This window comes from Ixodes scapularis, unplaced genomic scaffold, assembly GCF_016920785.2.
Source record: "Ixodes scapularis isolate PalLabHiFi unplaced genomic scaffold, ASM1692078v2 PGA_scaffold16__2_contigs__length_2301149, whole genome shotgun sequence".
Classification (NCBI taxonomy): domain Eukaryota; kingdom Metazoa; phylum Arthropoda; class Arachnida; order Ixodida; family Ixodidae; genus Ixodes; species Ixodes scapularis.
In genome coordinates this window covers 1,255,916-1,276,163 of record NW_024609842.1, presented here as the reverse complement: position 1 = coordinate 1,276,163, position 20,248 = coordinate 1,255,916, and the positions used below count along the sequence as shown (strand labels likewise).

General features: G+C 46.5%; 1 protein-coding gene across 1 annotated transcript; it reads left to right on the top strand.

Moving 5' to 3' along the window:
- The first annotated feature begins 1,668 nt into the window (after window positions 1-1,668).
- LOC115318923 (protein ALP1-like) lies at window positions 1,669-8,052 on the top strand. Its single transcript, XM_029978709.2, has 4 exons — window positions 1,669-1,734; window positions 2,438-2,539; window positions 5,399-5,528; window positions 7,198-8,052. The coding sequence occupies exons 1-4, from the start codon at window positions 1,679-1,681 to the stop codon at window positions 8,050-8,052; spliced, it is 1,143 nt and encodes a 380-aa protein (XP_029834569.2). The 5' UTR covers window positions 1,669-1,678.
- Window positions 8,053-20,248: the final 12,196 nt, after the last annotated feature.

The following is a 20,248-nucleotide window of genomic DNA, read 5'->3' as shown; positions in this document are numbered from 1 at the left end:
ATGTACGCACGTTTCCACAAGAGATATTATTATTAGGCGGCGCATTGCAAGAGCGAGCGTGGCTCTGTGCGTGCCTTGCATTGTGATTGAGCACTGTCAAATCCTAGCGATAACAAAGAGCGGAAACGACCGGGGCTCCGTGGCGCGGCTCCCGCATCACACTTGGGGAATGAAAATAAAATTCTGGAAATTGTACTATTTTAGCGTGTTGATACTTTTTAAACATTAAAAGTGGAGACACAAAAGGACGATACAGACAGGACAATATGAACTTTAAAGGCCGCTGTACAAACGGGACGTTCTACAGAGAAGAACCTTCCCTCCTGAAGCTAGGGGACGGGGAGGGAAAGGGCCATCGTTGGGTGGAAAGAGCGTCTAGAGAATGGGATTAGCCTCGGGGCGAGCCATCCTCTCGAGAGGAGTGGGGACGGAACAAAGCTGCCGTGGGGGTTCCGGCTAATGGTACGTTTACACTTGCGGATCCGCCAGCGGATCCGCCCAGCTTTTGCTGCTGGGGCGAAACGCTGGGCGGAAAACGCGGCGGCGAGCCGTATAGGTCCGGGATCTACTTCTGCCGCCGAACGAGGCGTTTCGCTGACCGGATGTGGCATTCTTGCGCAGCGCGACGCTGCCTACGTCACGAGTACGCGTTCTTCCGTGAGCAGCAACGCCCGGGAGAGAGAGAGCCGAGGCGGGAACTCTCGCGCCATCTCGTCATATTTGACGGGACGTTACGGGAACCGCTGCCGCAGCCGGCGCTGCCGCCACTGCTCGAAGGAAATAGATGTAAACACAACCCGCTCGTCGCCGCCGCCGCCGGGAGCGGATCCGCTCCCGCGGCAGCGGATTTCTTTTCAGGTGTAAACGTACCATAAAAGGTGGAAGAAAGTTAAGCTTGTCAAACGGCGACCTCGGATCCGAGGACGGGCACGTTAGAGAATTTGAAAAAAGCTGCTTGATTAGCCGGACGACCCAGTGCGGTCTACTGGTTCTAGAAGGTGACTCGGATGAAGAAAACTCGTTTTGCTCGAAAACTCTAAAAGCATTCTGGACGTGAACTCTTGCCACAAATAAAAATAACACATGCATGAAAAACTACGAAGGCAACACTCCTATAATGGGAGAATGCGTGAGCATTAAGGCCCGTTCACACTCTTGCGACCGACTTCGACCGAGTGCACTAAAACTTCTTGAAACCTCTTACAACCTCTTAGGACAACGGTTGCTATAGCAACCACTGCGTTTTGCTACGACCAGCTAAACATTTTGTTCACGTCGTACGTAGTCGCGTCGTACGTAGTCGCGTCGACAACCAATAGCAGAACGCTAAAAGGGCTCGGCTTCAGCCACTAGCAATCGACATAGTCAGGCAACACTGGATGATGCTACGGTGCTCGCTTTTCGTCCCAACATGGCTGCTCCGGCGAGTAGCTCACCCCTGGCCCCGATCCCGCCGGACTGGCCCGATTCCGGCAGCAGTGATGTGCTGCGGACACTGTTCCTGCAGTGTGTTGATGCATATGTAGCGGAGTCAGGGAACGACGTGGACTGGCTACTTGTGGCACGAGCGTCCGCAGCGATGCGCCTGCGTTCCCGACGGAGGGAGCCACGCGAGTGGATTCGTTTTCTGCTCCGGTCCCGGGCAACGCACGGTGAATTTCACCAGCTTGTCCGGGACATGCGCCTCGACGACGGAAGCGACTTCTTCCGATACTTCCGCATGACGCCGCAAAGGTGGGTACTTAACTCTCCTTGAACATAAACAGTCACAAAAAAGATACGTTTGGATGTTTGATCGTCTCGGTGGCTCTGAGGCAAAGGGCCGCACTTTGCTTATGATTCGCCAGTTGGCGGGTTCGAATTCCGCCCGCGGTGCCCGCTGTGTAATCGAGAAAGAAAGTGCTCGAAATTGTTTCATGACTGGGGCGTGCCATGTAATCTACTGTAAAATAGTTTGTCGTTGGGCGAGTTGGTGAACGTGCGCTCGTGTTTGTTTCTCTCTCCTGCGTCCGTCTTTTTTGGCGCAAAACCATGTATCCAAACATGTAATCTAATTCGTTGATTTGGTTCGTAAAACACCCGAGTTTTACCTTTTTCGACCATGTGCAATTACTTCACTATGGCTGGGTTACGTTCATGTAACCAGTTTTTCTTCGATCACTTTTGAAGAAAAGATTAAGAAAAAAACAACATTGGCAGGTCATTTTTGGTTACTTTCAGTAGACTCCTGTCAGCTGTGTTCGACAAGTTCTGAAGTGCACAAGTTTGTCTGCTTTGATTTCATTGTACCGAGAGGACAATACCAAATTACAAAATAGTGTTTTATGGGCTGTTCCTGCAATTGTTAATTTCAGTGGCTCACTTCTTAAGAGTAGCTTCCCACAGTATTGAACAAATTGCTTTTGAGTACAAACATTAATAACCACTTTGTCTACAGATTTGACCACCTGCTCTCCTTGGTGGGGCCTCTTCTGCAGAAAAAGGCGACTTTCTTCAGGGAGCCCATAAGCCCTGCAGAACGTTTGTCGTTCACAATCCGGTAAGTTGAAGAACCTCTCAAATAACCTTGCCATAAGCCAACTTAAAAAAGTGTACATGTATGGGAATTCCGAGGCAGTCCTATTTATTTAGCCAAAGTAAAGCAGCTATTATACATCCTATATATCTCGCAGCATTCCAGTGCATATACATGCCTTGCACTTACGTCATTAAAATTGCATGCTGGAGGGCCGTCGCCATTATGCTGTACCAAATCGTCATCGCTGCATAGGAAGTTCCCTGCAGTTGCCGTCAGTTTGCCTCGCTGAGCGAAGGTTTTGCTACGTAGAATGGTTGCATGTGGTTATTAATTGTGCAAACAGGACTAAGAGCAACAAGCGTCGTGATCGTAACACCGTCAGGGATGCGAGATTTTTCAAACTATCGAAGGTGATCTTCGCTCAGTGTCGGCGGACACAGGAACTGTCATAGAAGCGAAGGAGCATGTGGTTTGCGAAGATTAACAGGGCCGACTTGGTCACAAACGGGAACACACAGGTGTGCAGCGAGCACTTTGTTACAGATAAGAAATGCTTCTTGTCGTTCTCCGTTTTCAGGACGCGTTCACCCGGTTGCTGTCGCAAGAATGTAAAACTCGGCGCAGCATTGTCTGCTGCGCCGAGTTTCGCGAACGTGAGTGCGTCAGCGAATGGCGTTTTTTCTTTGTTTTACAGGACCTCCTTCTAAGTTGTTCGATGACACGAATCCTGACTGGGCGCCGAGTTTGAAGCTCGGTTACACGGACGAAGGAGATTCTCAGCCTCGAGTCGCAGTGCTCGAGGCTCAGCGAGTTACGTTAGGGAAAAAGGCGGTGTCGAATGTCGTGTCCACGCCGATGTGAAGTTCGTAGGGATCCTCGCCTTCGCAAAGTTCCACCTTCTTCGCTTATCTCGCTCTCGTAGGCCCAACGAGCTCGTCGAAGTAATCTCCGCAGAGCGGCAACATCCGCTCCTCCGGCGACGGCATATTTAGCCCGTAGGCGCTGGTAAAAATAGATTAAAACTTTTTGTTTATAAATTGTGCGAAAAACAACAAACGCACACACACACAAAAAAAAACTCTATGCTCTCAAACCGCGTAAACACGTCACGGTCGGGCGAAACACGCCGTCGACTACGCTTTGTAGGTTCTCCGGTCCCCCGGTGGTACGGAGCAATTGCGATGAGGGCGGGGCATCGCGGCGTGACGTCAGGCGCAAGGCATGTATAAGCGCTCTGGGTATGCCTTCATGACGTGCAGTTATCCACGGTCTGTGTACTGAAGTGACTAATCGCTACCTCGCTGACTCCGAGGCAAAGCACCGGCTATGGATACCCAGGTGACGGGTTCGTATCGTAGTTGAGGTGCCCGTAATCTGACAGAGGCTTATTGCGGAGAGGGTGCCGTGTAATTGAGCTTTCGGTTGAACGTCAAATGATCCCCAGGTGGTCCAAATTAATCCTCAGTGCTCTGCTGGGGCGTGCCAGGTGCCCGTCGTTCATGTGACACGTAAAACCCCGAGACTTTTTTTTTTAAGTGACTAATGCCATGCAAAATGCCTGGCAAAGAGAGAAAAGACAGTGTGCCAAGGAAGTGAGGGAAAGGAGGAGACGAGGGCGTGCAGGGACTTCAAAACGCAGAGCTCTCATTGAAACGATTAGTGGGTAGACTGGAAGCTAGCTACCGTTGTCTGCACTGCACTCATCAAACACGTTCGAACGCCGTTGGCTTTCGCATTCGAACACACGAGTGCAGTGGAGATAAACGCGGCCTTTGTATCCGCTGCAGTGTCGAACGCGTGAAAACGTGGAACGCAGGCGTCTGGTGTTTGGCTCTTGCATTCGAAAGGGTTCGACTAGTGCAGTGGAGACAAGGGCAGCCTTTGTCTCCACTGCACTCGTCGAGCGCTTTAAAACGTGGAACGCAAGCGACTGGCATTTTGCTGTCACATTCGAGTAGGTTCGATGAGTGCAATAAGGCAATGGCTGGTAGCTCTCGGCAACCCACTAATCGTTCCAATCAGCGCTTGGCGTGCAAGGCCATCTTGACACTTTTCCGTGAGGAGACTCCTAGTGTGGGGGATCAGTGGCCGAATGTGTTAATGCACCATGACTCCAAGCAGGTAGAGCAAAAGGTCCATGCTGAGGGATCCAGGGAGCCTGGCCTAAATCCCCACGCCTACCCGTTTCAATTTGAATGAGCATCGCATTGGTGTTTGCTGGTGTCACCACTGGACGGTGTATGTTACGGCTAGCATTTATACTACACTGGCTTAATTTATTTGCAATATAGAAAAGGTTCCATGTTTTCAGAGTTCTTGTTTTTCAAATTGGGGGTGTATTTTTGGGGTTTATTGTCCCCACGGATTGGTTGTTTTTCAACGACAATGTTGAATAAATATGCACGCAACCCGAATACTTGAAAACTTCCAAGGACCAAAATTGAAGGAAATGGAATAAGGTCTGTGGTTTCTGAGAAAGAAGCAGGCAGTTTACTAATAGCCCTGTTCTGGATCAGCACAAAATAAAGCTGTACATAATAAGTTTGTTCCCGTGAAGCTTAAGCTCTTGTAATTCAAGGACAGCTCGAAATCAGTTTTTCAGTTTTCCCAGATTTTGACAAAACTGACTTGGGTTTATTTTTCTAGGTTTTATTGGTATTTACTGAAAGCATGGAATCCTGATTGTAACCTACTGTCATCAGATTTCAAAGGTAGAACATCCTTTAACTGTCTACATACAAACATCTCATTTACATTATTTTGAGCCCCACTCATCTTTTATATCACTCTTTTTGTTCTCTGTTGCTCCAAGCATTGACTGTTCCTGTTGCTTGTCTAATAGCCCATGTATCACTGTGACCCACAACTTTAACATTTTAGGTGCCTGGCTCATGGGTCTTCTCAGCAGCTGGCATCCATGTGCTACAGGATCGGACGATCGACAGCAAGCAACATCCTACGGGAGACGTGCTGGGCACTGCACCATGTACTGGACCTATTGTACCGCCCGGTGAGTATGTCAGTGTTGCTGTTATGTCCGGACCTAACGTCACACAGCGTCGGCTCATTCAGTTCAGTTTCCAGCCGAGGCGGGCTGTTCATCCATGTAGAACATAACCGCACTTTGCTGATGAGTGTGCAGGCTGCTCCGAAGTCAACCTTGAAATTCAAGCCCCTGTTGTCAACTGATACGTCCGCCGTGAAGTTCAGCACATTGGTAGTATTTGCACGGTGTTCAGCTCGTACAGTGTTGACGTAGCCAGTGAGGGAGGGTGCATCACAATTGTGGCACACTTGTCTGCACCTGGTGCTGTTATAGATAGATGCTGTGATTTATGTGCGAATGTTTCGTATCCTTCCGCTTCTTGATGCATGCCTTGACAATGTGTCTGCATTTCTTGCAATAGTTGCAACATGCTCCCTGAAATTTGTAAGTGTCTGGAGTGTGCTGCGCATTGCATCGCCAGCAGTGCTGAGCGTTCTAATATAGTTCGTCTGGTTATTTGAGCGATCCTGGTTCTGCATTTTGTAGCCACTTGTACTTCGTTGTGCACTTCCTTGAATTCAGCTTGCCTCTTTTTCTAGCCTTCCCGCGGCATTCTCTGCTCGCAGGGGAAAGTTGTAGCCAAGTACGAGCTGCCATTACTGCCCTATTTCTGTTTCCCAGAAATGCTGACCACTGGCACTTTTGATGACAAGGAGCGAACCCACAAAAAGCCTCCATTAGTGACAGAAGCACAATGGTGTTTATGCTCCATCGTACAAGTTATGTGCTGCACTACACTTCCTCCACCCCTAAGCTGGCAGTATGGTGGGAGCTACATGCTTGCCAGAAAAATCAACCGCCACCCTTTCGTCTTCTGACTGCTATTTCTGCTCGTGGCCACAGAAGGGAGCATGATCATGTGACAAAAGGTAGACACACGACTAGTCGATTGAGCAGGTAGCTTCTAGTGCCTGGTCAACTTAGGAGTTAAAGAAGTAAATCAAAGCCACAGGCTAGGTTTTGCTAATTAACCATTTATACAGAAACTTCAATTCCCTGTGCAGCAAAAGCCCTATCTTAAGCCAATATCTCATGGCTGTGATCTTAATGCTTCACAAAACTCTTGAAGATGCAACAAACACAGACAACAACCTCTTGTGCAACCACAGTGATGATGTGAAGTGAATAAAATAAGCAAGGCAAAGTAAAAGACAGTTATGACTGCATCTCTTTACCAGAAATTAATGCCGTGGCTTGTGCTGTTTATGAATACTTTGGATTTGATGTTCTCTGTGTAAAGCGTACACTCCCTGTAAACTCTCAACTGCAAATAATTGCGACCAATGCAACATTACGGCTGTTTCCGAAATCCAACTCGAATGGATCCGAGTTACTGCAGCAGATCATGTCACGGGACAAGACAGATAAAGAAACGCTGGACGCGTTTAGGTTTCCAAACACCAGGTACAGAACGTTTACCCTACAGTGAGATTGAGTCAATTTGGGAACACGGACTATGAGTGCTGTGCTAGGATCACTTGAAAAAACATCTTAGTATTCATGACACTTATGCCTTCTTACAAAAAGAAACTGTAAATGGTGTAACATATGACACTTCTGGATTTGAGGTGTTTGGTATGTCTTGGTGGTGTTTGTGTGATTCTGGCTAAGACTTGGTCAACTGTTGTTCTAGGCCCCCGACACTGCCCAGTGGGAGCGGATCGCAGCAGAGTTTGACAGGCTGTGGAACTTCCCAAACTGTGTCGGAGCCCTGGATGGCAAGCACGTGGCCATCCAGGCCCCGTCCGGTGCGGGCTCCGACACCTTCAACTACAAGGGGTTCCACAGCACTGTACTCATGGCCAGCTGCGATGCCACTTACAAGTTCACTCTCGTAGATGTTGGGCAGCCGGGGCGGTTTAGTGACGGGGGAGTGTTCAGAGAGTCTGAAATGGGGCGGTCTATGCTGTCGGGGGAACTTGGTCTCCCGCCAGCTGGGCTCCTACCCCAAACAGAAACCAAGCTGCCTTTTGTATTCGTGGGCGATGAGGCGTTCCCCCTGCTCCCTAACCTCATGCGCCCTTTTCCCAGGAGAGAACTGCAGTTACTCTCTCGAGTGTTTAACTACAGACTCTCCAGGGCAAGGAGGATCATTGAGAATGCCTTTGGCATCTTGGTGGCGAGCTGGCGCATTTTCAGACAACCAATCCAGGCTTCTGAGGAAACCCTGGAGGCCGTTGTCTGGGCATGCGTCGACTTGCACAACTACTTGAGGGTGTGTGATGAGAGTGAGCAGGGACATCGCCGCTACTGCCCTCAAAACTACGCTGACCACGAGAACCCTTTGGGTGGCGTGGTGAGCGGAGGCTGGAGAGCTGATGTAAATGATGGCACTGCCCTGTCAGATGTAGGTTGCATCAGCTCGACTGTGCCTGGCGACAGGGCTAAGGCAGTGAGGGACGCCTTCAGCAGGTACTTCTGCTCTCTCACTGGTGAAGTGCCTTGGCAGTACAATGTAGTGTTCAGGGGCTCAGCACCCAATGCTTAAAGGGACAATGCAACAATTTTAGGTTCGAAAGAATTTGCAGTTTTTAATTTTTACATTACCTTACCACGAGGTATAGAGAAACCACCTCATTCTTGTGAAATATCGCAATTCCATTGTGTATTAGCAAATAAAAAAACAAGCAACGTTTTGCTATTTACAGCTGCAAGTGGCGGCCATGGGAGCTATGGCATTACACCAACCTCGGTGCATTGTAATAACTTGGCAAGATGTGCTACTATGTGCTCAATATCTAATGCTATCTTTCATAAATATTGGTGTTTCAACATGAGTAAATGTCTACAGATCCTCATATCATTGAAAAAACGGCACTATATTCAGTTCTATGTCACTTTTTTATTTTTATTTTAAACAAACTTACATGCAGAAGCAAAATTGGTTTTCAGCTCCTTTGCTCCACACAGGACAGGGAACAACTACCACAATTATTTGAACGAATTCCAAAAATTGTTGCACAGCCCCTTTCACTCTATCGGTAACATTCCCCCATCTTTTAAACATTGTAAATTGAATACATATAGGGTTCTTGCACTTGATGCCATTATAGTTGGAAATCCTAGCGGCATATTTAAGGGCCACTCCGCTTCATACTTGTTTTTGAAAAACCAATGCAGTCCTCTTCAGTATCACCTAGGAAGACCACACGTCAAATATTACAACGTAGTGCTCTAAATATTCTTTAAAGGGTGCGGCAAACTTTGCAACTCGCCAAGTTGCCGAAATTGGCTGACTCGAGCGGGCGAATTGAGGCGCAACCAACAGCGCAGTCAAGGCTACAGCGTGGGCGTAGCCAACTTTGAGCTAAACGTCATCACCATTGCCCCCAGTTTTTACTTCTCCGGGCAAGCGTAATGTGTAATGTCAGCAACGTTTCTTCTTAGCGCTAAGCGGTGTCCGCATGATTGGCGTAATGCGCCTGCGCAACACGTTTCTTGGGAGCCGTCTTGTCGCCTCGCCGTTACCGCCATCTCCCGCGTCGCAACCGCCCTCGTCGTCTCCCTGTTTGTGATTATTGTCTCTCGCAATTTAGTCCACACTACAGCCACTACGTGTGCAGACTTATGCCGTAGTTGGGCAGACGTCACTGAATGCTGTAGACACCAAAACTTGGTGAAGATTGTGGTGCAGACGACACTTGCGCCTGGCACACGCCCGCCCCGATTCCAATCCTGCCCGTAGTCGTGTAGAGGATCACGTGACATGTTGTACCATGTGATAGCCATGTTCTTGGCGGCCCGAGGCCAATGTTGCCAAACGGAGCCCAAGTTTCAGTTTCAATTTTTGCTCGTGTTTAAAATGGGACTTAAAAATATATATTCCATTTTTCGCAAAGCAAATGATGTAGTGTTTTTTACTAGGGCTTTTTAATGCGAAATCACTCATCATGTCAAAGTATTTGAAATCGAGCGGAGTTGCCCTTTAAAAAAAAACAACTATGAAGTCTAATGTTAATAAGCCGTCTGCGGTATTGCACATTGTACCATTTTCCCTATTCATTTTTAATGTAAGCGATTCTTTGCCAACGTCATCCTAAATCCCAGACTAACTTTTTTTTTTTTTTTCTGAGCTGCCTCAGTGGGCTTGACGGTGACTGCAGAAGCCATTTCAGTGAGCAAAACCAGTCTTGAGGCTTGTCTTAGGTTTGAGTGAAGACTGGTATGTATAAAAATTGAGCACCAGCGACTTGTGCGGCTGGCACAGTCAATTGTGACGCAAAGAACTAGCGTTCTGGAAAACAGTGCCTTTGCACATAAAAAGGCATAAAACAAAAGCAGACGAAAGTGAACATGGATTCCAACAAGATTTCAAGCCAGGAATATTCTTTCATCATGGTCTCGTGCAGGGACCCTAAGAAAATCTTAGTGACACTAAAAAAAATGTATGTTGGTTATATTTCCCTATTTCAAATTTGTTGGATGCTTTCTCTCCTCTTGCCTGTAATGCAATTTTTTTAATTGTGTAAACATAACAAAACAAAACTTTTTTTTTCTCTTTACTTTGGGAGGCAGGCACTTGTCAAGCAAGAAACTAATTGTTCTTCTGCTTTCTCTCCAAATGAATTAAATTGTGATTTCCTTCCTGTGACTTGAAATCCATTCTACAATTGCAGTGTGTCCATTTTTGATAGCCTCTTGAATTGAGCAGTCTGGATCGGTGAAGGATCACGGAATGTTTTGTTCAGTTTACACTTAAATTTAAGGGTAACTCTGGTTAATTACGAAGATTTTCAGTCAATGGTTGATTAGATCCCTACTGAAAAAAACCATTTGGCGCCTATATGAAAGTAAACGGGTCCATACCGGTAACAGTTTAACCATACCGGTCACCAGTTTGTCAAAGGGGTCGCCCGTATGGCCCACAGGGGTCCCCCGTATGAGCCATAACGGTCACCTATTTGGACAAACAGGTCACTCCTTTGGCAAACGGGTCGCTCGTCTGCGCAAATGGGCCGCCCGTCTGGGCAAATGGGTGACTCGTTTGGGCAAAGTTGTCGCACGTTTGCTCAAACCGGTGTCCATGTAGCAAACTGTACCGGTTTAATCAAACGGCTTTTCGGAGCCCGTTTCATATTGAACGTAAAGATCGGCGGCGTGGGCATGCTTAGCGTTTCAGCCGTGGCAGCAATCTTTCCGGAAGGCTGGGAGCGCCGTTTCATCGATTTCAGATCGTCCGCGTAATGCAAGTAATTATATTTATATTTCAATTGCGCTGATGTTCGTTTATACTGCAACTAAAACTAACACCTTTTTTTGTTGTTGTTTTTGCGCAAACTCGCGACGTTGGTGAGCCGATATTTTTGACAGAACTTTAAAACTTTGTCCATCTTTGTTGTCTCAATTTACTTATTCAGCTCGAATCTCTCTCGCAGAAGACGCGACCGCGTGAAAGAATGTACGTCTAGACTCCGTTTCACTTTAATTCAAACGCAGCAAAGGTAGCACGCGTACACGCGGCTGCTAGAACATCGAGCATTGCGAGAGCACGCCCGCCGTTGCAGCAGTTAAACTACGCGCACGCGCTGAGTACTTTCTTCGCTCGGGCGCAAGCCGAGCTCCCGTTTCCAATGTTCGAGCGTGCTAAAATGCGTGCGCGCGTGTTTTTTTTTTTTTTTTTTTGCGAGGTTACAAAAACACATCTTACTGGGATGCCTGGGGAGAGGGAGAGGGGCCCGGCCTTCCCTGCGGTCCTCGCCCCCTCCCTCCTCTCTTGTCACCCGTCACGTGACCAGCAGCCGCGCGCGAGCTACACGCTGATAAGCATCGAGATCCGGAAGGGTGCGCCTAGCAGCCGTTTTTTTCTTTGTCTGCTTGTTGTCAGTTCCAGCTCGAACTTCGCGCGTCCACCTGCTTCAATCTGTCGCCTAACCCTGCGGTCTTATTAGGATGTCTCTCGACAACGTATTGGATGTGCACCAAAGCTATCAGTGTTCGAAAAGTCCTACGTCTATATCGGCAACAAGCGATTCTTCAAAGAAGTCAGGAATTCTCGCGGTTTGGTTGGGTTCGGCAACTGACAGCTTGTGCGCCACATCGTGTTGAAACTTCCAAGAAGCCGTTCCCTCCTATTTGTGTTTGTGTGGTTGTCCTGCTTTGACCGTGTCGACAAATATCACGGATTACATCTTTCAAGTCCGCTATTTTTATGGTAAGTGCACTGCAACCTACTTCTTGGCAACGATTGACCGTTCTTCTACTCGCACTCTTTCAAATTATCTATATAATTATGCAGCCACAATTCTCGCGGCAGCCGGGTGAATAATTTCCCGAAACTCTACCTTCATAGTCTAGAATTACCTCGGTTCTTGTTTGCTTTGCTATCTTCTCAGTTGTATAAAAGCTTAGAGTACCTCACACATTTCACAGATCGCTTGCACGTTTGTACTTGTCTACAGAAGACGTAATAAACTTTGAGGAGAATTGAAAACAATCTTTTGTGTCTGTTTTCCTGTCCATTTGCAAGCACCTACGTGAGCACATTTGTTCTACGTGTTTCCTCCATGTTATAAATAGGTTTGAGTTTCGGAACGTCTTAAATACGTTTAAGATAACCAACCTACCAGACGATCCCCGTCTAGGGCTAGCGCATAATTTCCCGATTCGAACGGCACGTTCAAACGTGGTCACGTGCAAGGTCGAACGGCCACCTGTATCAAAAGGGCACCCGTTTCAAACGGGCACCTGTATCTAATAGGTACCGTTTCGAGCGGGTACCGTTTCAAACGGCTACCCGTATCCCATAATCACGTTTGATCCAAACGGGTCGACAAGTTTGCACCCGTTTGACTTACCAGTTTGCCACCCGTTTGAATTTCAAATGGTTTTTTTCAGTAGGGATGTCAAACCTTATCTCACAACTGCTCCTCATTGAAATATTTTCATGCAATCTTCGTTTGAAGTTTACCACAAACCTACCCTAAGCCGTGAACTCGGATGATGCAGAAGTAACAATGCCTGCCTGCGGCAGGCATTGTTACTTTTGCATCATTACAGGCATGGTTTACCACTACAAACTGCAACGTTTTATGGGTGGCAGGCCGCTGTGCAAGGGTGCGTGTTTTCTGCTCTATCTGCAGTCAGTTACATCCGACGATGCTTGATGGACTGTCTTGGCAACTGCGTTTTGATCAGGAGGCTTGGTCAGAGAACTGATATTTTTCTATGTTGGTGTGGTGTTACCTTTTTCCACGTGTGCAAATAAAAATTTAAGAAAACGAATAACTGACTTGTTCAAACTGTTTTTATTTGAGGAATATCCCAGGTTTCCCAATTAGCAATGTATGTGTCATCTCTTAACACAGACCCCTTTATTATGAGAACACTTTGGGAGACAAACTGGGTAAATACATGCATTTTTGTCTCATTATTATGAATAACTCACACTATGGACATTTTGCTTTGGGAATGAAGGTGTGCATTAACGAGACATCACTAAATCGCACGACTTGAAGTAAACAAATGTCATAAGTCGTAGCACTAATTCATTATTTTGACGTCTCCAACTTGGGACTTCAAATTGAAAGTAGCCGGGAAAAATGTCACCTTGCTTGCAATACACGTTGCAGTTCAACACACCTTTCTGGCCACAAATGTCCACTGCTGCTTTTATGACCTTTTTATTTATGGGTAATGCAAAGAAACTCAAAATACAACTCAAGTATCAGCCAGCACGTGACATTTGCTTGGTTGTGGAAAACATTACAGAATGCTCTCGCGTTCTGTAATGTTTTGGATTTGATTCTCGTGTCACAAAATTTGCAGTCAATTGCATGACACTTGCTGTAGGAAGATGCATGTCTCTCGTACAACCACGATGCAGATTGCTATATGGTCATTTTTTAATCGGTGTGTTGGAACCTCGGTTGTTTGTTTGCACCAGTCAATGTCAAGGAGGCAATGTTTGCAATTGCAACACTTTATTGAACATCACTATCATTTCGTAAGCAACCTACATTCATTATGCAAGTTATACACAAACCAAAAATAAAATCTAGGTTAAACAGCAAACCCAGATGCAAAGCGAGACTTTGCGACGATTTGAAGATGCGCTCGCACGGTGTGGAAGCCTAGGGGCACAAAAATTGTTCAAAACTCTCAGTGCTTTGTACTTTACATTTCTTATGTAGTTCACGCACTTACTTTTGCTATGTGCAGCCAGTATGAAAGAATATCTAGCTCGTTTTTGTTGGGCATTCAAAACTTTAAGTGAGACACGTGCCGAAATGACATGCAAGAGTTGAGAACATTGCCACCAGACGTGTCATGTCTGAAAGGGTCAAATGTCGTGCCAGTCGAGCACACACACACTATGCAAGACCTTTCCAGCGCCATGTAGGACCAAAACTTCTCCGGCATGCGACACAGCGACATGGGACCGTCGTCACTCACACCTCCAGTCGGAAACTAAACCAAACAAAATGGCTACCACCCTACTATCCCTGCAACAGCTGCATTGACGGGGGATGTCAAAATAATTTTTTAGATATGTTGGCGATGGACGTAGAAATAGTCAATACCTTATATTATTTCATCTGCAATAAATACACTAAAACCATGACATAAACTAAACAACGAGCAAAATAACACATCAATATATTTTATGCACAAGTAAAGAAGATAATAATGCATCACAGGTGGGCATACCAATATATTCCTATCATGACATGCAATAAAAAAAATTAAAAATTAATTTTTTGCTAATTGCACAGGTCAGAACAGAATGCATAACAAAATAATGCATAAATGCAACATTATAATCAAGAAATAAAATAAACAATGAGTAAAATAAAACATCTATGCATTTTGGGCTATACAACATTCAAGGTACACAATATCTCACTATTATCTTTTTTTTTTTGGTTTCAGTGTATGCTCAAAGGCAGGATGTACTTGGTATTGATGTTGCTGACTTGTAAAGGCCCGTTTGCACAATTGCAACCGACTACGACCGGCTGAGCCAAGATCGGTTTTTAAGCCTCTTGCGCGACGGCTTACAAGCGGATGCACTGCTGCAGAGCCTGTCGGAAGTCGTCGCAGCAAGAAGCTTAAAAACCGGTCTCGTCTCAGTCGGTCGTAGTCAAACGCAAATGTGTGAACGGGCCTTTATCAGTTGTAGGTGCTTTTGGGGGAGGGGCTTGGGATGACCCACTCAGCAGAGTGGCACTTGCCGCTGAAAGTAGAAAGCAGCCGCCCCTTCTGCCAGCATGCTGCTTCCGTATTCCCCAGACACAGTTTCCTAGTTTGCTGAGCCCTTCTCGGTTCCGATAAGCCTTGCTGTTAGCTCGAACCTGACTTTATAACCAATTTTTCCAGGAGCAAGGAGTTCGAAGCCTAGCTTGCCGACCAAACTAGACCATTTCAACAAGCTAGGCCTCCATTTTCAACATACTTCGCTCCACTGCCTTTTTTAAAAATATGTTATAATCTCAAACTCGAGCAAACGGCAAGCCTCGTCAGGACCAACACGGGTTCAGCAAGCTAAGCAACAAAGTCAAAGGGGGGGGGGGGGGGGGGGGGGACAGCATGCTAGCAGCAGGGGTGAACGCTTCCTACTCTCAGCGTCAACTGCTGCTCTGTTGAGTGGGCCCTCCCAAGCCCACTCCCAGTAGTAGCTGCACCTGATAACAAGCCAGCAGTATCAACATCATGTTTTGTGATATCAAGGCTTATTACTGATTCTCTTTATCGCTAAGGGCTTCCATCTTTAGCTCATATGCCATCTTGTGCATGTTAAGTTTAAAACGGCTTTGATAGCTAGGTGGCAGGCTCTCAACCTCGCTGATCATAAATGCCATAAATGCACTATTGGGTGTGCTTATATCAAGGTGAGGCCTTGTGCACACCCTGCCCATCTGACGCACAGATTCTTCAATAACTGTAGCCAGAGCCGCATCCTCTTGAGCCCTGTTCTGCGGAGAGGTGCCCTTGTGCGTTCTCTTCCTGGAGCGCAGTGGGACTGGCTGCGGGGTTTGTGGCTGCCGCTCAACCAGGGCTGGTCTTGGCGGCGACAGCAGGGTGGGGTGCGCTCCTAAAGGTGCGCACTGCGGTGGCACCAGCTGAGATAAGGTGGGCACCTGGTTGCTCTGCTCCAGCTGAAGGAGCAGCTGGCAGGTTGGAGACAGCTGCAGGTCATCCTGCAGTGAGTCCTAGGAAGAGTGCAGCCTTGTTACTCAACCACAATTGGCAGGAACAAAAATAGAGTTGCATTAAAACGTACATTGAAACATCCACTCCAATAATATATATTGAAATTTTGTTTTTTATTAGTTGATCGTCCTCATATGCTTTCTGTAAAGGTGTGCGGAAACTTAGATTGAAACAGCCACTCCAAGAATATATCTTCAAATTTCGGTTTTCATTAGTTGAGCGTCCTCATATGCTTTCTGTACACGTGTGAGGGTATCAAATTCTTTACTGCAAACAATATTGGAAATTTAACTGCAAATCAAATTAAGATAAATTACATTTCATACAAATTGAGCAGGAATAGCTTAATAAAACATGGCTGGAAACCTTTGATACAAAGCATACCTATCAAAATGACTAAAATATTATCTGTGACACATTTCACTGCTTGCATTAAGAAAAGGAAGGCCCAGAAAAAACAAGTTAGGTGTAACATGGCAAGCGAGGCAATGACTAGCTTATTTATTTGAATATTGCTGAAGGTTTTCTTTCTTGTCACTGCCCTTTAAATTTGGGGGTTCAACTATTATCATAACCGGCAAAGGCTGACCTGGAAAAGCGAGCAAAAATGAAGAGACCATCAAGCCAACCGAGATTTTTTCGACACATGAGACATTTATCCTCGCACACCGGTGCAGAGCAATGACGACTGATGGATGAGTGCCAGTGAAACGCAGTTAAGCTTTTCTGTTTTGCTCTGATGTGAAGTGGAGAAGCTTGACTCCACCTACCAATTCCGGCAGATGCATCTCTGTATATGAGTTAGTTTTAGGGGTTTACAAAGAGTTTTGTTGCTGCTTTAGTGTGTTTTTCAGAGTATTTCTGTCTCCTTTTCATGTATAACAGACCCGTGCTCTTTAAAAGAGGGGAAGGGGTTGTCTGCGTCAGGTCTACAGTGACTGGAATGCATTCTCGACTCGTGCCTATACACCAGCTCATGTTTACAAACAAACCGGAGCGCCCCTAGCGGATGCCACCGACGCCGTGCAAGCACGGTGGACGGTGGGCAAGAAGCTCGCCGTCGCCCATAAACAAACCATTGAATTGCGTTGTTGTCGGCGTCGCTGGGAGCCCCCGTGCTCTTTTTCGCGCTGGAATTGTTGATTTTACGTCCTCCTAACAATGTCTGACTACTTGAGCGGCTTCAGCAAAATTAACGAGGCAAAACTTTGCGTGAATACTGTGACGTGCGGCGATTCATTTCACGTGGACGCCGCAGAATGGGCGCTAAAACCCGACTCCCACGATGAGATTCTGCTCGCTATTTTCAGTCGCGACATCGCATGGGCTGCAAAAGCGTGGACCATAGCTGAGATGGTGGACGTCGATACTGAAAACTGCGAGTAGAATCGGGCATTACAAGTCGGTGATGGCCACTGGTAACAATGATCAACATCTTCTTGTATCTACTGTTTACACTTAGCCTACTTACCCCAACCAACCTTCAAAAGTGTTTTGAGGCCTGCACTTAGTTCTTATCGCAATTACCGGGTCAACGTTTGGTTTACGGGCCGCTGTCGTTTGAACGAGCTGACGACAAAAAGCAGACAAGTTTGAAAGAGCAGACAACAGTTCGAACGCATGCGCGATGGATTGCGGGAAAGAAGCATCGCGTCCCGCATCAACAAACCATTGGAATGCCACGTTGTCGGCGTCTGCGTGAGTGTGCATACTCTTTTTCGCGTTAAAATTGTCGATTCTACGTCCTCATAGCAATGTCTTACCACTTTAATCGCCTGAGCGAAATTATGAAGGCTCATTGCGCCGCTAAACTCTGCGTAAATAATTTGACGTGCGGCGATTCATTCGCATGAACGCCGCAGTATGGACGTCAAAACCATGATGAGATTCTTCTAGCTATTTTCGGTCGCGACGTCGCTCGTGCTGCAAAAGTGTAGAAGGTAGCGGCGATGATTGACCTCGACACTGAAAATTGGAGGCAGGAACAGACCAAGCGTAACAAGTCGGTGATGGCCACTGGTACCAATGATCAACATCTTATATCTACTGTTTACACCGAGCCTACTTAAGTCTTTTGAGGCCTGCAATTACTTCTTATTGCAATCACCGGGTCAAAGTTTGGTCTACGGGTCGCTTTTGTTTGAATGAGCAGACGACAAAAAGCAGACAAGTTTGAAAGAGCAGACGAAAGTTCAAACGATCAGGCGGCCGTGTGATTTTGAAGATGCACTGAGCCCGTGGGTGGTCCGGACAACTTGGTGGTTTTCTCTCAATCATGTTAGAACAAAACAAATACATCTGGCGACCACAAAGTGTTTCTCGCACAAGCAATCGTAGTTCGACAGCGTCTGGTTTGCCCTTTTCACGGCTACTATCCACGTTCTCAGATGAACGGAGGGGGCAGAAACACATGAAAACTAATCTTCAAACCTTTCCAGACTCTCTTGGCACAGCCCCCGGCGCAGGATTTTGACGAGAAGGCAGGTTTTCTGTCCGGTTTCTTCCAAAAAATCACAGGAATGCATGTCTGGCACGGCGACTTCTGCCCACCGCCCCAGACCGAAAGTGCGCCTGACGTGCCACCACCGCGGCGTGACGTAGGAGAGTTGAGTTTGTGTATAGTGTCCTACACAACTCACGTATTGAAGGTGGTTCCAAGGTTGGAGGGAATAAATCGCATCATAAGAGCTGGTATGTCATGCTGTCAGACACTGCGATACTGACGGTCTGTTGTAGAAGTGTTCTGGCACAAGAGACGAGGTTAATGTAAGCGCCACTGTCATCACAGCATCCCAACTTGTTGCTGTAGAAGCCTCTTTGTACTGTGAAACTGAGAGAGCAACAGCATGACACTTCTATGACGTCATCAGGCTGAAATTGACGGACCATATTGGGAAGACGCAGTAAACACGCTTCTCAGAAACACTCTCCAGGTACTATAGTCACGTCTATTAAGTGCCATGGCAGTGTCTGTGCCTGGATGAGTAGTAGCTCGGTCACTTCCATATGCGCAAGTATCGGCTGAAGGCTCAGCTTTGTCTGGTGTAGTCGAGACGTGCTCGTCATGGAAAGCATTTCGTGCTGGTTGCCTTTTTTCTAAGATTACATACTTGGTCCTCTCAGCTGACAGATCGAGTCTGACACCTTTGAGATGTCATTTTGTAGCTACTAAACGGGGAGTATTCCTGTGGCCCACATCTCATTCAGCCAGGCAAGGATCGTCTCTAGCCTCCTGTTGGGTGTTGCAAAGCATGTTTGCGTTGATGCCATCCAGGCAGGGTGCACTCAATTTTTATATGACTGGTCCATCCGTATGGGTCCGTGTTCATGACTGGGCGTGAGGCGTCGCAGACCTAAGGACTTCGGACATGCTCGACTGTCTAATACCCTTTTATCTCAGTCCTGGAATATTTTATTCTCTTTATGTCACTTCCAAGCAAAGCAGCATATGGTCACGAATGACAGGCAGAGAGATGGTTAGTGCAGTAGCAAACTAAATGTTGAATAGAGGCGAACTTGTGCCCAAAACAAGAAATACAAAAAGGTGGCGTTGAAGGTCGGCGGTGTAGCACGATCGAGCGCAAGAGCGAGACTGCCTCCGGTGCTCGCGACCTTTGTGCTCCCTAATCCCTTTGCATTGCTTCACACGTCCTACATTACTAATGGTGCACTAGCGAATGAAGAATGCATCGCTGAAAGACTAAAAAATAAACTAATTATTAATGCAATGAATGCATAAAACATCAAATCCCACTCCTCCTGCATTTGATTCTTGCCCCAAATAAAATAGACCTTTTGGCAAGAGGTATTGCTATTTTTCTGTATTTAGCACACACAATCTTGCCCAGAGCAACTAGCATGCACTCGCTGAACTGTCCTTTTTCCCTAACAGCGAGTGTTTTTTTTTTAAACAGTGAATACCAGTGGCACTCATGTGCATACTGTATCTGCACTCCGGTGTAGGTGGCAGTCAGAAATGTTGAACTTTTGATCTGAAAATATTGGAACACCACACACTTGGCCTGTTGGCAAGTACAGAAATTAAAAAAGAGATCTTGTGACTTACACTGGTGTCCGTGTCGGGGATCTCCTTGTCCGTTGCCTCAGGACACTCATCTGGGTCAGGAATAGGAGCAAAAGCTCTCATGAAGAGCTCTGCAAATTAAAAGGCTTGGCTTAAAAATTAAGCATTCATAATATTTCATCAGTGGGATTGCCCAACATGCTCAAGATGAATCAACACACATATGTCTGTGACAAATGAGGTTTGAACTCAATATAAGCTCACGCTACTGTCCAAAATGTTTTGTTATAATCCCTTTACAATTTTGACCGGCAAACTCCTCGGCCTAGCAGTCATACAGCAACAACAATATTGTCCCTTTACAACATTGAAGCATTGCCAATGTACACTCTAGGCTAACCTCCAATAGTGCTGAATCTACAGGCTGCGGCTGTAAGTACTAACATGTGGGGCAAGCTGCCTTTTTTGCTCCATTTTTAATATTTTACCACCTCCAAGTTGAGCTCTAAAA